At 42.5% G+C, this 17,049-nt stretch overlaps 1 protein-coding gene across 5 annotated transcripts in view; it reads right to left on the bottom strand.

Annotated features, from left to right (window-relative positions):
- Window positions 1-17,049, bottom strand: part of melk (maternal embryonic leucine zipper kinase) — a 145,610-nt gene that overhangs the window by 21,396 nt on the left and 107,165 nt on the right. For all 5 annotated transcript variants that reach the window (XM_072516978.1, XM_072516980.1, XM_072516979.1 and 2 more), the window contains 4 exons: window positions 9,603-9,731; window positions 7,417-7,545; window positions 3,738-3,969; window positions 1,790-1,886 (listed from right to left, as the gene is read on the bottom strand). In XM_072516978.1, coding sequence (XP_072373079.1) covers window positions 1,790-1,886; window positions 3,738-3,969; window positions 7,417-7,545; window positions 9,603-9,731 — 587 coding nt within the window. The remainder of the gene's footprint in view (window positions 1-1,789; window positions 1,887-3,737; window positions 3,970-7,416; window positions 7,546-9,602; window positions 9,732-17,049) is intronic.

The following is a 17,049-nucleotide window of genomic DNA, read 5'->3' as shown; positions in this document are numbered from 1 at the left end:
GTGTATATGGGGTGTGTGTGTGTGGTGTGTGTGTGTGGTGTGTAGTGTGTGTGTGGAGTGTAGTGTGTAGTGTGTAGGTGGTGTGTGTGTGTGTGTGTGTGTGTGGTGTGTGTGTGTGGTGTGTAGTGTGTGTGTGGAGTGTAGTGTGTAGTGTGTAGGTGGTGTGTGTGTGTGTGTGTGTGTGTGTGTGTGTTAGGGCATGGTGGAAGCAGAGTTTTGATTCAAATTTGATAGATTCTTTCAGAAAAAAATACTGTGGGCTGCAGTACATGAGTATTTGAAACCCCCCCTCCTAGGCAAAGATATCATTCCTTTGGATGAGGTATTGCATACAGAAGTAAGGATGTAATGATGGAACTGTATAAAAATGCTGGTTAGACCACAGCTGGAGCATTGTGTACAGTTCTGGTCACAAGGAGAGTTGCTCTGGAAAGTGCACAGAGGAAATTTACAAAAATGTTGCCAGGGCTTGAAAATTGCAGCTATGAGAGGTTAGATAAATCAGGGTTGTTTTCCTTAGTGCAGAGGAGACCAAAAGCTGATCTAGTTGAGGTGCACAACATTATGAGGGGCCTAAACAAGGCAGACAGGAAAGATTTGTTTCCCCTAGCTGAGGGGTTAATTACCAGAGGGCACAGGTTTAAGGTGATTGGTAGAAGGATTAGAGGGGACATGAGGAAAAACATTTTCACCTAGAGAGTGGTGGGAGTCTGGAGTTCACTACTTAATTCGGTGGTCGAGGCTGAAATGCTCAACACAAAGAAAATGAGTGGCTAGTTTTTTCGTTCTTCTTTTTGGCCGGCGCAGACATGATGGGCTGATTGGCAATATAATCTTTCTATGGTTCTAAAAAGAAAAGACCAAGGGGTGACATAGTAGAGCTCTGAAAAATGAAAGGTTTTGATAGAGTAGACATAGAATGTGTTTCTATTTGTGGGGACGAACAAAACTAGAGGCTTTGAATATAAGACTAAATGTTTAACATAGTGAAACATTCAAAGGTGCTTCACAGGAGTGTTATTAAAATAAATTTGATACTGAGCTACATCAGGAGATATTAGGACAAAGAGAAAAAGCTTAGTTAAAAATATGGGTTCTAAGGAATGTTTTCAAGGAGAGAGAGAAGAAGAAAGGTGAAGAGTTTAAGAGGGGAAGACATTAGGGCCTAGGTGGATAAAGGCATGGCCCCCAATGAAAAAGTGGCTAAAATTGACCCTGTTCAAGGAGGCCAAAAGCAGAGCAGCACAGATATCTGAGGGATATAGGGCTAGAGGAAATGACAGAGATAGGGAGGGCTGAGGGATTTGAAAACAAGGATAAGAACTTTAAAATCAATGTGTTGCTTAACCCAGAGTCAATATAGGTCAGTGAGTAGAGTGATGCTGACTGGGATTTGGTCCGTGTTTTGAATAACTGCAAGTTTACAAGGAGTAGGGAGGCTGTCAAGGAGTGCATAGGAATAGTCAAGTCTAGAGGTTGATGCAAACGCATGATTGAGGGTCTCAGCAGAATTTAGGCCGAGACCAGGGTGAGGTCAGGTGATGTCCTGCAGGTTGAAGCGTGCAGCCTTAGTGGTGTCACAGATGTGTGGTTGAAAATCCATCTTGGGGTCAAATATAACACCAAGGCTGCGAACAGTCTGGTATTCCATTAAAATTAGGCACAGTAGATTGTAAGCCTCTCATCTACATACAGAAAATAATTCTAGATGAAAGAAATACTAGATGAGCTTGCCCAATAACTACAATAACAATGAGGTGCGCAATTCTGAATCAATTAAGCTACATACCGTCTTTCTGGACTAAATGATATGGCTGTTAGTTCTTCTGAGAAAAGTTGATTTGTATCACGCTTTATAGGCGTCGCCTTGCCGCAGCTGATCATGGCTAACAATTAAAATAATGAGAGAAAGCAGTTAAAACCTGACATTTAAATCTTATTTTATATCATTTGTTTCAAATTCTTAGATTGGCTTTTGACAGTTCTGCAGTGAACCTCATCAGTCTTGCAAAAACAAATTTAGTCAGCAATTTAGTTCCAATACAAGTCAGCACTGGAGAACATAGCAAATGTTTCTGTAATATGGAAAATTGTAATCGTTTCACATTAGTAAGCAAGCAACCTTTGCACTATTTAAACAAAATATTGGTCTATTTTTAAATGAACAAGATATTTTTCAATATGACTTATAAAACTTTGTTCTGCATGCAAGTAAGAGGAAGGCAACACAAATTTTAGGTTGCAGGATAATCTTGAATGAAGAGAGATAAGTATGGAAGGAAACAGAGGGTGTTTGAATGGTTCTAATATTCTCAATTGTTGTTCATTCAAGTGCGAATCTTCACAAAAAAAACCAAGATTCTCGCTATATTTGCTGGATGTTTGAAATGCACAAATGGTCCAAAGTGGGATAATTACAGATATAATTTTCCCATATGATGCAAGGTGTCTGTTCCCAGAAATACATGAACCAAGACTCCCCATACTTTTATGGGCACCTAAATGGTTCAAGACCATTCTATTTTTTTATTTTTATAAACCAGTCCTATTGGCTTAACTTCTCAATATCCCTCAATTTCTCCTCTGTCAAAACACTAGTAATTATCACGGAAACGTAATTGTATTTACAATTCTCTTCTTGCTCCCAATCTTCTGTTTAAACTAGTATGCCAAGGGGTTTGAACATGAGCTGGGACCAATTGATGTTTAAGATTATATCACCTTGAAGAAAATATTCCCAACCTCCCCGACAGTTCATCAAAACTTAAATTTCTGATATCTGAAATCATCCGTTACTTCACCAAGCAATTTAAGAGTAATGATGTCCTTATCTTGAGATCATCATAACTAGTGTCCCAGATCTGGGTCAGGAGAAGATAACTATGATAACTACTATGTTCACTTATCGTAGCGAAAGCATGTATTCATGAACGTTTCACAATTTTGTTATAAATAGTAACTGCAGAAAATCCACCAATACCATTCCCAGATCTGACCAATACATTGTATACCAAAAACACAATATCTTCTTTTCATCTATTAATGTTATTTGATATCATATTTGGCTTTTCTGAATCCAAGAACCGGGCTGACAGTTCGATAGCTTTACATACAATAATTCCCAGAAAATTTCCTGATTGGCATATCAATGTTCTCTTGAATAACAGTTCTTTTTCAAGTCCCTTATTTCCATACTAAATTTGTTTCTGCTTATCCTTGCTTGACTGCTCCTGTAAAGTAGGTTCCATTGACTAATGGGATTCAGCACTTCCAGCTTGAGGTCAAGTCCAGGGAAGGGGGCAGAAATTATTATTGGCTGAATGTGCTGCAAACACACACAGTAGTGGGCCTTCTAGGGTCAGGCAGCTCTAGATCAACCTCTTGTATGATTAACAGAACATGACCAGAAGTGGTAAAGGTTACCATGAATTGGTTTTAATAGAGCAGGCAACTCAGATGAAAATGTGACCCGAATTCCAGGTCAACTCATTTTAATGTTGTGCATTAGGTAACTGTCGCAAAATGGAGATACAATATAAAGTGCAAGCTTTTTATTGGGATATTGGACCTGCCATTAAATGGTTTACCTGCTAATAGTAGTTGCTATGCTGTCAAAATTAGAACCATTACATTTTTTTTAAAGTTGAAAAACATTGCATCTAGCTGTGCAGGAGGCTTATTACACTTGCAATCTACTGATATGAAAATCTAAGATTTTAACACCTAACAAAAGTTACCTTTACAATGGATATCTGCATTTTCTTTGGGCGTGAACAGACTTTTCTTTTCATAGCTTTTAACAACTGGTGTTTTGGCTTCAGGATGCACAAAGTGATCATCGGTTTTGACATTTATTTTCATCAGCATTTTGTTTTCTTTGTTTTCAGATTTCTTTGAAGCATGCTTTGTTTTACTGAAAGATCGTAAATTATCTTCTGAAGAATCTTTAAGTGATCGACATCTTGCTCGCTGAAGTACAAAGGCAAAGAAAGTTTAGTCATTGGCAACATTTTCTTGGAGGAAACCCAATGGCTGCAAATAATGGATTACAAAGGAATAATAACATTGGCATACCATTGTACAGTCCTAGATTTAACAAAGCAGCATGGAACACATGACACAAAGACACTGTGGTGATATGCATCACTGTAAATACACAAGGGGTTAATGTAGATACACTACAACTAAGTAAACACTAGAGGGAGCACCAGAGACATCTTTACATGCAGGCATACAGTTAATGATCACACAGAATAGGACACGACCAGTGGACAGTCAAGACACCCAGAGGTGACACTACCACAAGGGGGCACTTACACAACCCATATAAAAGGACAGGGCACACATGCTCTTTCTTTTTCCACAGGTGACACTTAGAGAGAAGGACAGGGGCAGATCAGAAGCATCACACCCACCACATGGCTTGGAGCAGACTGGTTAATTAGACTGAGTTACTATAGCAGGAGAGTCGAATTCAAGTAGGAGAATTGTTAACTGTTCAATAAATGTGTTAAACTGATCTCCAAGTCTGAACCTTCCTTTGTCAGAGCATACAAGGAAGCAGCTTATGCTACATGAAGAAGCATAACACAACAGACACCTCCTTTGATAAATAGATGCAGCAGCTGTATGTTCCCTAACAAATTTAATTAGGCTCCATTTTGTAGGTTTCGAAACGATGGGTTTTCACACTGCACATTCCAATGGGACTGATGTCATTTGGAGTTCAATCTCAAACTAAAAAAATGTTTTAAAAGTTCAACACTTAAAAGGCAAATAACTTCAACATGAATTTGTACAGACTACTTAAGAACTAAACACACCACGTTTCTGATTAAGAAATGAGTGATGAACACATGCACCAGAGATTGAATGACAAATGGCAGTAAAATATCAAGCTGGCAGATTATTTGCCTTGTTTGAATTATATAAATGCTCCATATATTACTCTATAGGTTGTAGGGAAACATGCCAAACAAGCAAATTGGCAGATGTTGCACATGGCACCTGGTTTCTTAGGGCGCGAATCTCCAGCCACGTTGGGCTCTCGCTTGAGCGTAACGCAGCTGGAGAATGCAGGGAAAGGCTTGCAGCAAGGCTCCCGACAGGCTAGGTGCCTCCTGGGATTCTCCAACACCCCATGAGACGTCGGAGACGGAACCCCGCCCCAAATGGGTGTGAACAAATAACGCTCACGGAAATAGGTCGTAAACTTACTTATGACCTACCTGTGCGTAATCCAGCGTCCTCCCAAGATTCTTCAGACTCCCCAGTGAGGCTGCAGCCGGGCACCGATCAGTACTGGTCAACACAAACGTGGACTAGGCGGAACGGCATCTGGGGATCTCCTGGGCCGCCGGAGGTCCCAGGGTGGTCAGGGTAAGTGCAGGGGGCTCACTGGCCCTCCCCCTGGAATGTGGGCACCTTGACACCGCCAACCTGGCACTGCCAAGATGCCCAGATGGTACTGCCAAGCCAGCAGGAGCACTATCTGGGTGCCAGGGTAGCAGTGCAAGGGTGCCCGAGTGCCAGAGTGGCACTGCCAAGAGTCCGGGGGCAAGGGGGGGCCATGTTTATAAAGTGAGGGTGGAGGGGGGTTTGAAGGGTGGGGGAGTGCAGGGCAGGCAAATAGTGGACTCTGGGTAGTTGGTGGTGGTAAGCGGGGGTCCTAGAAGGAAAGGGGTGTTGTAAGGGGACTTGGGTGGGCCTGAAGAGGAAGGGGGGGGGGGGGGGAAGCAGGGACCCCATAACGGGGCATCCTCATTTGGGAGCTGTGGTGTAGTGCCCATGTGTGTGGGTGGTGACATTGCCCATGGGTGGAGATGTGGGGGACCCACAAGCTCAGAGAGAGATCGGGGCACCCTTTCTAAATGGCAGCCTGGGCCGGGATTCTCCCCTACCCGTCGGGGCGGGGGGTCCCGGCGTGATGGAGTGGCGGGAACCACTCCGGCGTCGGGCCGCCCCAAAGGTGTTGATTTCTCCGCACCTTTAAGGGCCAAGCCCTCACCTTGAGGGGCTAGGCCCGCGCCGGAGTGGTTGGCGCGCCGCCGGCTGGTGGGAAAGGCCTTTGGCGCCACGCCAGCCGGGGCCGAAAGGCCTTCGCCGGCCAGCGGAAGTCTGCGCATGCGCGGGAGCGTCAGTGGCTGCTTACGTCATCCCCGCGCATGTGCGGGGGGGTCTCTTCCGCGTAGTCCATGGTGAAGGCTGTGGCCGAGGCAGAGGGAAAAGAGTGCCCCCACGGCACAGGCCCGCCCGCGGATCGGTGGGCCCCGATCTCGGGGCAGGCCACCGTGGGGGCATCCTCTGCGGCCAATTGCCCCGTTCCCCCCCCCCCCCCCCCAGGACCCCGGAGCCCGCCCGCGACGCCGGTAAGAGAGGTGATTTGATTCTCGCCAGCGGGACTGGCATTCCAGCAGCGGGACTTCGGCCCATCACCGACTGGCGCGGCGCGATTCCCGCCCCCGCCGAATATCCGGTGCTGGAGAATTTGGCAACCGGTGGGGGCAGGATTCACGTCAGCCCCCGGCGATTCTCCAACCCGGCAGGGGGTCGGGGAATCCAGCCCCCGATTTCGGAGTTCAGCTCCCCAAATGACAGCCCGATCTCAGATTTCAGCTCACCAGTGCTAAAAAAAAATTCTAAGTATGGGCTAAACTGGTGAGAAACTCCCCAAGGCCCCAAAAAAGTGACTAAGTCATTGAATAGCGGTGAGGAACTCACAGGCAGGAAACTCCCTGAAAAACCCGCCATAAATTAATTTTAAAATTTTGGAGGAGAATCTGGCCCTATGTTTTGAATAAAACCACAGGATTTCATTCTGACCTGAAGCGAAATAGAAACTCGCTAATTATTTAATATTAACTGTAATAATACTACGAAGGAGTGAAACCCTAGTGTGATTAAAATGTATAAAGAATGAGGACAACCACTGAAGGTAGTCAATTTTTCTTCATTTTTAAAACTTTTGTGTATGGCAGCAACCCAAAATAATGCATGTTTGAGAGATGCAGGCCCAATAACACCAATTGTCAGGACCAATCCCAATCTTCTGCAAGCATGTGTTGCAATTGAATCTAGACAGCAATGTTCCATAAATGAGTGAGAATTGGTCAAATGTGACAGTGCTGTGTATACTGTCCGATGGGTGTGAACATTTTGAACCTTATAAATTGGCAAGATGGGATTGCTTGATCTTTTTAGAAACAAAATACTGTTGGAGCAATGTGCATAATATATATAACTCCGTTCCTATTGTTAAAATGGTAGAACGAAATTTAAGAGTTCTTTGGAGGTGATATGGTGTTCCCCTGTATCTCAAAAAATTGGTTTTATTTTCGTAAAGCATAGTTTTGAATGTGCAAGTAGTTTTGGCAAAGTGATACAATGTTATAAAGAAACTGGAAAAATTGTGCCAACCTCCACAGCTTGGGGTGTGGCTGCAAAATGCAGATGCTCAGAGAGGGCACATTCATCTGTGAATTCCACCGATCTGCACACATAGTGGCCGTTATCTTCCGGATTTTCATAATTTACATTGCTCTTGTACTGGTAAAACAATTAGAAGATAAAGTGTTTCAAAACAAAAATTAAACGGCACTTTGACAGAAACAGTTTAACATTTTCAATGCCAGTTTCCAAAAGTACATCTAAAGGTTTCATTTAGAACCTGCATGCTAATACTATTTTCAAATCTAGTTTTGTAATTCTTACATCGACAGCATAAACATTTATCATCTGTATTCAAATGTACATAACAGGGGCGGTGTTTTATGCTGTCCCTCAAGGTACGTTTGGAGGTGGGAAGGCACAATTAATCAGTTGGGATGGTGCCAGATGGAGACCCCACCACCTTCCCACCTCCGCCCTGATTAAAGCCTTGGTGGGAAAGACGTGGATAGCACTCCCACTGCTACCACCAATTAGGTCCTTGATGGGCAATGAAGGCTGAATAAGGGCTTCTTCCTATCGCTGCTAGTATTAGTCCATTGGCGGGTGGGCCTGTCGGCATGGAGGAAACACTACATGCAAACCTGTGGGAAAAGAGTCTGCCAAGAGACACCCACTGCCCTTGCTGCCGACATCCCTTCCTCACAACCTCCACCCCACAAAACCATTGGTGTCACCACTCACCTCTGGCTTTAGTCGCTCCATGAGCCTGGGCCACTGGTGGATACAGTTCTGCCAACAGCCACCCTCCCATTTGGCACTGCTGAACAAGAGCTACCAGCCTCTGATTGGTCAGCAGCTCTCAGGTTTCCAGGATCCTGACTGAACACCAGGCCCGCCAGTGGCCTGTTAATTGCCTGAGAAGACCCTTAATTTGGCAGGCCTTCCAAACAGGAGGCAGCAAGGGTCTCCCCGCAATGATGACAAGATCTCACAGGTAATAAGTTGAAGATTTGTATTCCATTCTTCCATGAAGGATACCACAGCCCATTTATTAACCCTTTAATTTCACTCTCTAGTTAAATGCCCAAAAACATTGAAGCAGTGAAAACAACTAAGCTTTCCTATTGGAAAGAAGTAGATGAATCATAGAATTTACAGTGCAGGAGGCCATTCGGCCCATCGAGTCTGCACCTACCCTTGGAAAGAGCACCCTACCTAAGCCCATACCTCCACCCTATCCCTGTAACACCACCTAACCTTTTTTGGACACAAAGGGGAATTTAGCATGGCCAATCCACCCAACCTGCACATCTTTGGACTGTGGGAGGAAACCTGAGTACCCGGAGAAAACCCACGCAGACATGGGGAGAACCTGCAGACTCCACACAGACAGTGACCCAAGCTGGGAATCGAACTTGGGAGTCTGGAGCTGTGAAGCAACTGTGCTAAACACTGTGCTACCATGCTGCCCTTGGATTGGAAGTTGAGATTGGAATTTAAACTCAAACTTGATTAGAATAGTGAAGCTCAAACTAAATGCATGCTTTTTTAATTGAGCAAGTAGTATGGTTACTTTTAGTTAACTTAAAAGAGTTTGATATCATTGTGTTAAGTTACAAACGATAATCTTAGATCTCAGAAAAGCTCTTAGAGTTTGGGAGGAAGCATAGAAACAAAGGATGCAGAGCCTTAGTGTAGCATTTTATTTGTAGAGTTGACAGTTTGTTTCAAACCCTCGTCTCAAATGGGAATTAAAGAGCAGGTGAATGAACCTAGCAATTTCAGCTTTTGCAAACATTTTGCTGATGAGAATATTCTAGGTTGATTTAAATTGTGCAAAGTTGACAATGTCTGAAACTCAGTCAAATCTGCAACAGTGGCTCTTCTATAGATGAGGGAACTGCACCTACAAATGACACATCTCTTAAAAGTAGTCTATCCTCATTTTTGTTGAAACGCAAGTGCTGGCTTCATAATCTTTCCTTCAAATTGCATGCATGTCGCTGAACGTGCATGTGTGTGCGGTAACGTAGAGACCTCAAATTGAGAATTAGTGACCCCAAGTTTTAAAACTTGAATTAGATCCCTCCTTCTAAAAGTGGTGACATGCGTATTATCTTTAAAAGTTGACTTTATTCTTTTAATCATACTTACATTGTGAACAAAATTATTGTTTAGATTCAGTTATGAAGTTTGAAAAATGGATATCTCACCTTCAGTTCCCCTAGAGGTGTAGAAGGCATACTATGCTCAGCATTGCAAGAGAACAAGCGCACAGGTTTGCCATGGTTCTTCTTATGTAACAGTAGCAGGTAGGCAGCCGTTATTTTGTCATATTTCCACTAAACAAAAGAATATGCAGCTAAACTTAAAAAGTTTTGAGAAAACCATTGCTGTTAATAGCACATTTGGCTGTTGAATATTATCTTTGTGATCACTTTAGTCCTTTTCTTTTGAGAACCCAAAGTCAAAGGATCAGTAATTGTCATGCAGATTACCAAAGTTGAAAAGATTAAAACGGTGTGTTAAAATAGGAAGTAGTGAGTCAATGACAATTAAGTAAGCCAATAGATTACAAGATGAAGGAGAGATTGAAAAGGGTAAAAAATTCTAGATGTTAAAAGTTAGGAACCAAGAGATGAATCTGGTTTTGATTGCAGCTAAAAATACGTCCAGGGTGCACTCAGAGCAGAGAAGAAAGTGGTGAAGGTGGTAAATTTGGAATTTATATATTTGTTGGAACTGCTACCTCAGGAGCGTAGGTCTTTGAAGTTCAGTGAGAAGATCTGACAGATTGGTTAAGAATAAAACTTGATGTGTGGCCATTATAGTACGCTAGAATGGGTGATGGAGGTAAATCCTTTTGGATCACGAGCAGCTGGAGCATTAGAACAGCAGAGCGAGAAAAATAATTGACAGAAGAAGCCAGTATCAGCCTTTGAAAGGGATTAGCAACTGAACAGGAAAAATCATAGTTTTATTAAAATTATAGTTGTCCGTAGCATATTTAACAATGAAGTTCTCGAAGTTACAAGCAAAGATAAAAATACCTTAGGATGCTTCAGACTCGTTGAGGGTTCATGTGAAATGAGGAGACATTTTGGAAAAGAGAGGACTATTAACGAGTGTTACAGCACAGAAAGTGGTCCTTTGGCCCAACTGGTCTGTGCCGACCATCAAACATCTATCTATTTTAATCCCATTTTCAAGCACTTGGTCCACAGCCTTGTGTGCTATGGCATTTCAAGTGCTCATCTAAATGCCCCTTAAACGTTGAGAGTTCCCGCATCTACCACCTTTTCAGGCAGCGAGTTCTAGATCCCCACCTCCTCTGGGTACAAAGGTTTTTCCTCAAATCCCCTCTCAATCTCCTGTTCCTTACCCTAAATCCATAGAATCCCTAAAGTACAGGAGGCCATTCGGTCCATCGAGTCTGCACCGACCTGCCTAAAGAGCACTCTACATAGGATGGGAGGGTGAGCCTATCCCTGTGCATTGATCATGGCCAATCTACCTAACCTGCACATCTTTGGACTACGGCCCCAGGCTATTGACACCTCAACTAAGGGGAAACCTTTCTTCCTGTCTATTATCGCTGTACTTTTGTACACCTCAGTGAGGCCCCACTCAGCCTCTTTGCCCAGGGAGAACAACCCCAGCCTAACCAGCCTCTCTTCATGGCTGAAATGCTCCAGCCCAGGCAACATCTTGGTGAATCACATCCTCTTGCACTTATGTTCTATGTTGTGCTAATGAATGCAAGTTTCCCATATGCCCTCTTAACCACATTATTGACCAGTCCTGATGCCTTCAGGGACTTATGGGCATGCACCCCAAGTTCCATCTGGTCTTCTGCACTTCCTAGTGTCCATTGTGTATTCCCTCACCTAGTTAGTCCTCCCAAAATGCATCACTTCACAATTTTGAGGGTTAAATTCCATTTGCCACCATTCTGCCCATCCTGTCTATATCGCCTTGTAATCTATAGCTTTCCTCCTCACTATTTACCAACCAATTTTTGTGTCACCTGCAAACTTAATGATCATATCACCCATATTCCTGTCTAAATCATTAATTTACACTATAAACAGCGATGACCCGCACCAAACCCTGCAGTACACCACTGGAAACAGGTTTCCAGTCACAAATTTGTCCCTACCACTGATGTTAGACTTACTAGCCTGCAATTACCTGTTTTTCCCTACTTCCCTTATGGAATAACGGTAGCACATTAGCAGTCCTCCAGTCTTCTGGCCAGGGAGGATTTGAAAATGAATGTCAGAACCCCTGCAATCTCCTCTCTCGCCTCACACAGCAGCCTAGGATACATCTTATCTGGGCCTGGGGATTTATCCTCTTTTAAGCCAGTTAAAACCGCTATTACCTCCTCCCTCTCAATCACAGTCCTCCTCCCTGCTTTCGAAACCAACCTAGTCCTCCATAACGAACATAGATGCAAAATATTCATTTAATACCTCACTCAGGTTTTTCAGCTCCACATACAGGATGCCACCTTTGTCCCTAATAGGCCGTACTCTTTCCCTGGTTACCCTCTTGCCCTCAATATATTTATAACACACCTTGTGATTCTCCTTTATTTTCCCACAAATATTTTTCATGTCCTCTCTTTGCTCTCCTGATTTCTTTTTAAAACTCCCCCCACCCCACTTTCAATACTCCTCCAAGACATCCAGAGTTTTCAGCCCTCTGTATCCGCCATAAGCCTCCCTTTTCCCCTGATCCAATCCTGTTTTTCCTTGATATCCAGAATTCTCTCGACATTTCGGTCCCACCCTTTACCTTTACAAGAACATGATGACTTTATACTCTCTCTATTTCCTTTTTTGAATGATTCCCGCTACTCTGATGTAGATTTTCTTACAAGTAGCTGCTCCCAGTCCACTTTCGCTAAATCCTATCTTAGCTTATTAAATTCGGCCTTCCCCCAATTCAGAATCTTTATTTCCAGTCCATTTTTATCCTTTTCCATAGCTACCTTAAAGCTTACTGAGTTATGGTTACCTTCAACAAAATGCTCCCCCACCGACACCGCTACCACCTGCCCAGCTTCATTCCCTAAAACTAGGTCAAGTCCTCTTGTAGGACTTTCTACGTGTTGGCTCAAAAAGCTCTCCTGGATGCACTTGGAAGAATTCCGCCTCCTCCAAGCCTTTCACACTCTTGACTATCCTAATTAATATTGGCTATGTTGAAATCACCTACTATCATTACTCTGAAGCAAACTCCAGCATTAGAAACTTTGCATACTAGTTATAGTGTCATTCACTGGCACAGACCGGTGGGGGGGTCACCAATGGTAAAAAAGAGCTGTTGGATAAGGGAAAAGTATCAAATTCTCAAAGAAGTTTCCTATAAAAACTAAGCATGTCTAAATGCATTTATTGAGGGCACTTATAACACTTCATCACACTCCTGAGCAGCGTATAATTGATTTATCATTTAATACAACAGAAGCAATTTAATCAGAACATTTAAATGGATGCCATTATGCACTGATTAACTGATCACTCTGTGCTAACTTCTGACCTGTTGGTATTCGAGTTAGTTCTGAGATTCAATTCAGCGTGCAAATAGAGCTACACCTAAATATCCCATAGCATCCTCCTGTAAACAGGATTGGTAGGATTTTACCAACTCATTAAACCATTAAACTCAGTAAGCTGAATCTTAGGGCATCAAGGGAATTGATACTGAACATTCATCTCTTTAAACCAAATGTCCCTTTGTTGCATTCTCCTGAAATGACTTCTACTGTAGTACAGCCCATCTGAACCTTTATTTGCTTTGTGAATGTTGACTGAATTTTTCATTTCTAAAAAAACCCGAGTATAACTGAAGCTAGAAAGGATCGTTTATCAAATAAAAATTAGATTCAAATTAAATGTAGATCTCTGCTGGATTTGCTATTAAAGGCACATCTACAATAGCTATCAGATAACACAAAATCTAGAGTATGGTTTGAAAATCTTCACCCCAGCCCTGTCCGCCCACCCAACATTACTTAAGTGGGAGAAAATATCACAGTGAAAGCTGTACCCCTCAACATTTTATTTTGAGAAGTTGGACAAGTCTCTGGTTAGGAATGGCATCAAACATGAAAGGATAAATAGAGAATCTTGAATATTCAACATCCTGGTTCTTGAACAGCTGAAAGTATGGAAGTGACATTCCAAGGAATGGAACTACCTGGTTAAGGATTAATATTTATGACAAACTACAGATTTGTTTTATAAGATGGAGTTTTGAAAGATTTATTCTTAGGGGAATAAAGGAGGAATTTTGCAGAACCTTTGCACAGTTGGAGGGTGGAGGCAAAATTGGGCTCAATGGTATCTGTTTTGTTGGGTGCAATGAGGTTCCTTAGTTACAAAATGGCATGTGGTGCACGCATATAACTCTGATATGTGGTGCACCGGAAAGTATATTGGTAAAGGGGTAGTGCCTGTGCACACATTATTCTGTTCACTGTAAGTATGCAGAGCAAGCAGATCATGATGCCAATTTGTGTGCAATGACAGAGCTGCTAGTTTGAAGCACCATGCTCCAGTCTATACACTCTCTCAACCTCACACAGCTGGATACAACTTTAAGCAGAATTTTTAAAAATTTGCTCATGGGATCTGGGCATCACTAGCAAGGCCAGCAATTAATGGCCATCCTGAAATGACCTGAAGAAGCTGGTGATGGGCAACCTTCTTGAACTTCAGCAGCTTCTGTGGTGGAGGTACACACAATACTGGGTTCCAGGATTTGGAACCAACAACGACAAAGGAAAGGAGATACATTTCCAAGTCATAATGGTGTGAAGCTGGAGTGGAACTTGCATAGATGGTGTTCTGTACCTACTGCCCTTGTTCTCAGTTGATAGAGATCACTGGTTTGGACTGTCAATGAAGCCTTGGTAAGCTGCTACAGTGCATCTTGTAGATGATGTACACTGCAGATACTGTGTGCTGGAGGTGGAGCCAGTGAATAATGGTACAAATTGATGGGCTGCTTTGAACTGAATGATGCCAAACTTGAATGTGGTCAACTCTGTACTTATCCAGCAAGTTGGGAATATCTCATCAGACTCCTGAACTGTGCTTTGTGGATGGTGGACAGGCTTTACATAGTCAGGAGGTAAGTTACCTTCTGCAGAATTCTCAGCCTCTAACATGATATTGATGTAGCTTCCCCAGTTACGTTCTCATCATGTGACACCCAAGATATTGACGGTAGGGAATTCAATAATGGAATCTTTTTGAATGTTAGGAGGAGTTGGACAGATCCTCTTGCTGGAGATATTCATTACCTGGCACTTTTGTGGCATGAACGTTACTAGTCATTTAGCACAGATTTGAATGTGTCCAGTTATTGTTGCACGCGGGCACGAACAGTGTCATTGTCCGAGGAATTGCAAATAGAACTGAACACTACAATCATCAGCAAATATCTCCATTTCTGATCTTACGAAGCAGAGAAGGCAGTCGTGAAACAGCTGAAGATGGTTGGGCCAGGACACAGGCTTGAAAAACTCCTACAGTGATATCCTGGGGCTGAAATGATTGGCCTCCAACAACAACAACTACCTTCCTTTGTGCTATACATAATTTTAGCCAGTGGAGAGCTTCCCCAGATTTCTATCTACTCAGGCACTTTGATGTCACATTCGGTCAAATGCTATCTTGTTGCCAAGGGCAGTCAATGCCATCTCACTTATGGAATGCAACTCTGCCCATGTTTGGTGCAAAGTTGTTATGATGTCTGGGGGAGTGGTACTGGAGAAATCTAAACGGAGCTTGAGCTCAACTGGATCAGAGTGAACACATCTGCTGTATATCTCTGTCTATAATCTATCTGGCTCAGAGACATTGAACTGGAGTGCAAGTTAGAAATACTCCAACGAATGATGGAAGGGAGCAGTATCTGCACATTTTGCTCCTGACTTTGGTCACACCTTGTGGATCAGAATGGGCTTGTTGTGATAGAGTGTACAGTGCAATAGGAATCCAGGTAAGATAAAGAATGAGGATGCCGAGAAACTGATCATATTTATTCAGATATTTGCTACCTGAGGATAAGGATGAAGAACATCAGAAGGACAGTTGTGGCACTTGGAGCACGAAGCTGGTTCAAAAGTGAAAAGGGGAGAGCAAATGCAATGCACCATTTGTAGGAGATTCAATATCAGGGACACAGATAGCATTCTTTGAAAGCATGATCAAGAAACATATAGCCCTGGGTCCCTCTGTTCCTGCACACTGTTTAAAATTGCACCCTTTAGTATTTCCTCTCCTTATTCTCCCTATAAAAATGAATAATTTCACACTTCTCTGCATTAAATTTCATCTGCCAAGTGTCTGCGCATTCCACCAGCTTGTTTTTGTTCTCCAAGTCGATCACCATTTCCTCACAGCTCACAATACTTCCAAGTGTTTGCATTAATATTTACAGTACAGGAAGTGATCACTATGCTGGTCAACCAAAGGAAACTAACATTGAATCAGGGTCAGGGATTCAACAAAATGAATGCAAGCAAAATAATAATCTTAAAAGTAATAATACTAACGAATGGAAAATCTCCAGGACTAGATGGTTTCCGCCCCAGTGTTTTACAGGACATAGGTGAGTAAACTATTGCTGTATCACTTGGTTAAAATAATATCTGTCGTTACTGGTTGCAGATGGTCTTGAAGAATACACGTGTCTTCGATGTAAAGTAAACAAATTTATTAAGTAACGATAAAACTAATAAATTTCATAGAATTTACAGTGCAGGAGGTTCATAAGTGCATAAATGAGTTCCACACTGTACTGAACTAACTCTAGAAATAAAGTAATGAGATATAACTATATAAACTGTATCTGAACTACACGTGGTATCTAGGCTGTGATCTAACTATACTATACTACTATACTATACTATTTTCTCTCCCTACAGATGCTATCAGACCTGCTGAGATTTTCCAGCATTTTCTCTTTTGTATACTATACTACTGCTGTCTAGCTACTCCTGTGTGGAAAGAGAGACCAAGATCCTTTGGGAGCTCAGTTATATAGTGTGGTCTGGTGGTGCCCTCTAATGGTAGTGCCACAGCTAAGTGTTGTGATTAACCCTTTAGTTACACATCTGTCCACATATCGTTATAACAATAATATTCCAAAGATCTCTTAATCTGGAATCCTTCCTTTAAATTGGGAAAATTGCACATGTTGCTCCATTACGTTAGAAAGGTAAGAGGGGAAAACCAGGGAAAAATAGATCTGTATGAAACCCTACATCAGTTCTCAAGGCATTTCTGGAGTTTATAATTAAGAATGGAGCAACTGGACACCTTGGAAGTTTTCTATTGACCAGAGTAAGCCAGCATGAATTTATGAATAGGTCATGCCTGACAAACCTATTTGAGTTTTTTTTCCAAGAGGCTAATGGACAGGGAAATGTCTGTGGATGTTATTCATAGAAAGCATTTGATAAAGTTCTTCATCAGAGAATGTTAGCTAAAGTTGAAGCCCATGGAATTGAAGGCAAATTATGGAACTGGTTTGGAAACTGGCTGAGGCACAGGAGATTACTGATCAATGGAAGGTACTCTGGGCGGAATTCCTTAAATGGGAATTCAGTGCTTAAAAATAGAATCATTTGATAATTTGAAT

This window comes from Scyliorhinus torazame, chromosome 9, assembly GCF_047496885.1.
Source record: "Scyliorhinus torazame isolate Kashiwa2021f chromosome 9, sScyTor2.1, whole genome shotgun sequence".
Lineage (NCBI taxonomy): Eukaryota > Metazoa > Chordata > Chondrichthyes > Carcharhiniformes > Scyliorhinidae > Scyliorhinus > Scyliorhinus torazame.
This window is presented reverse-complemented; position numbering and strand designations above follow the sequence as displayed.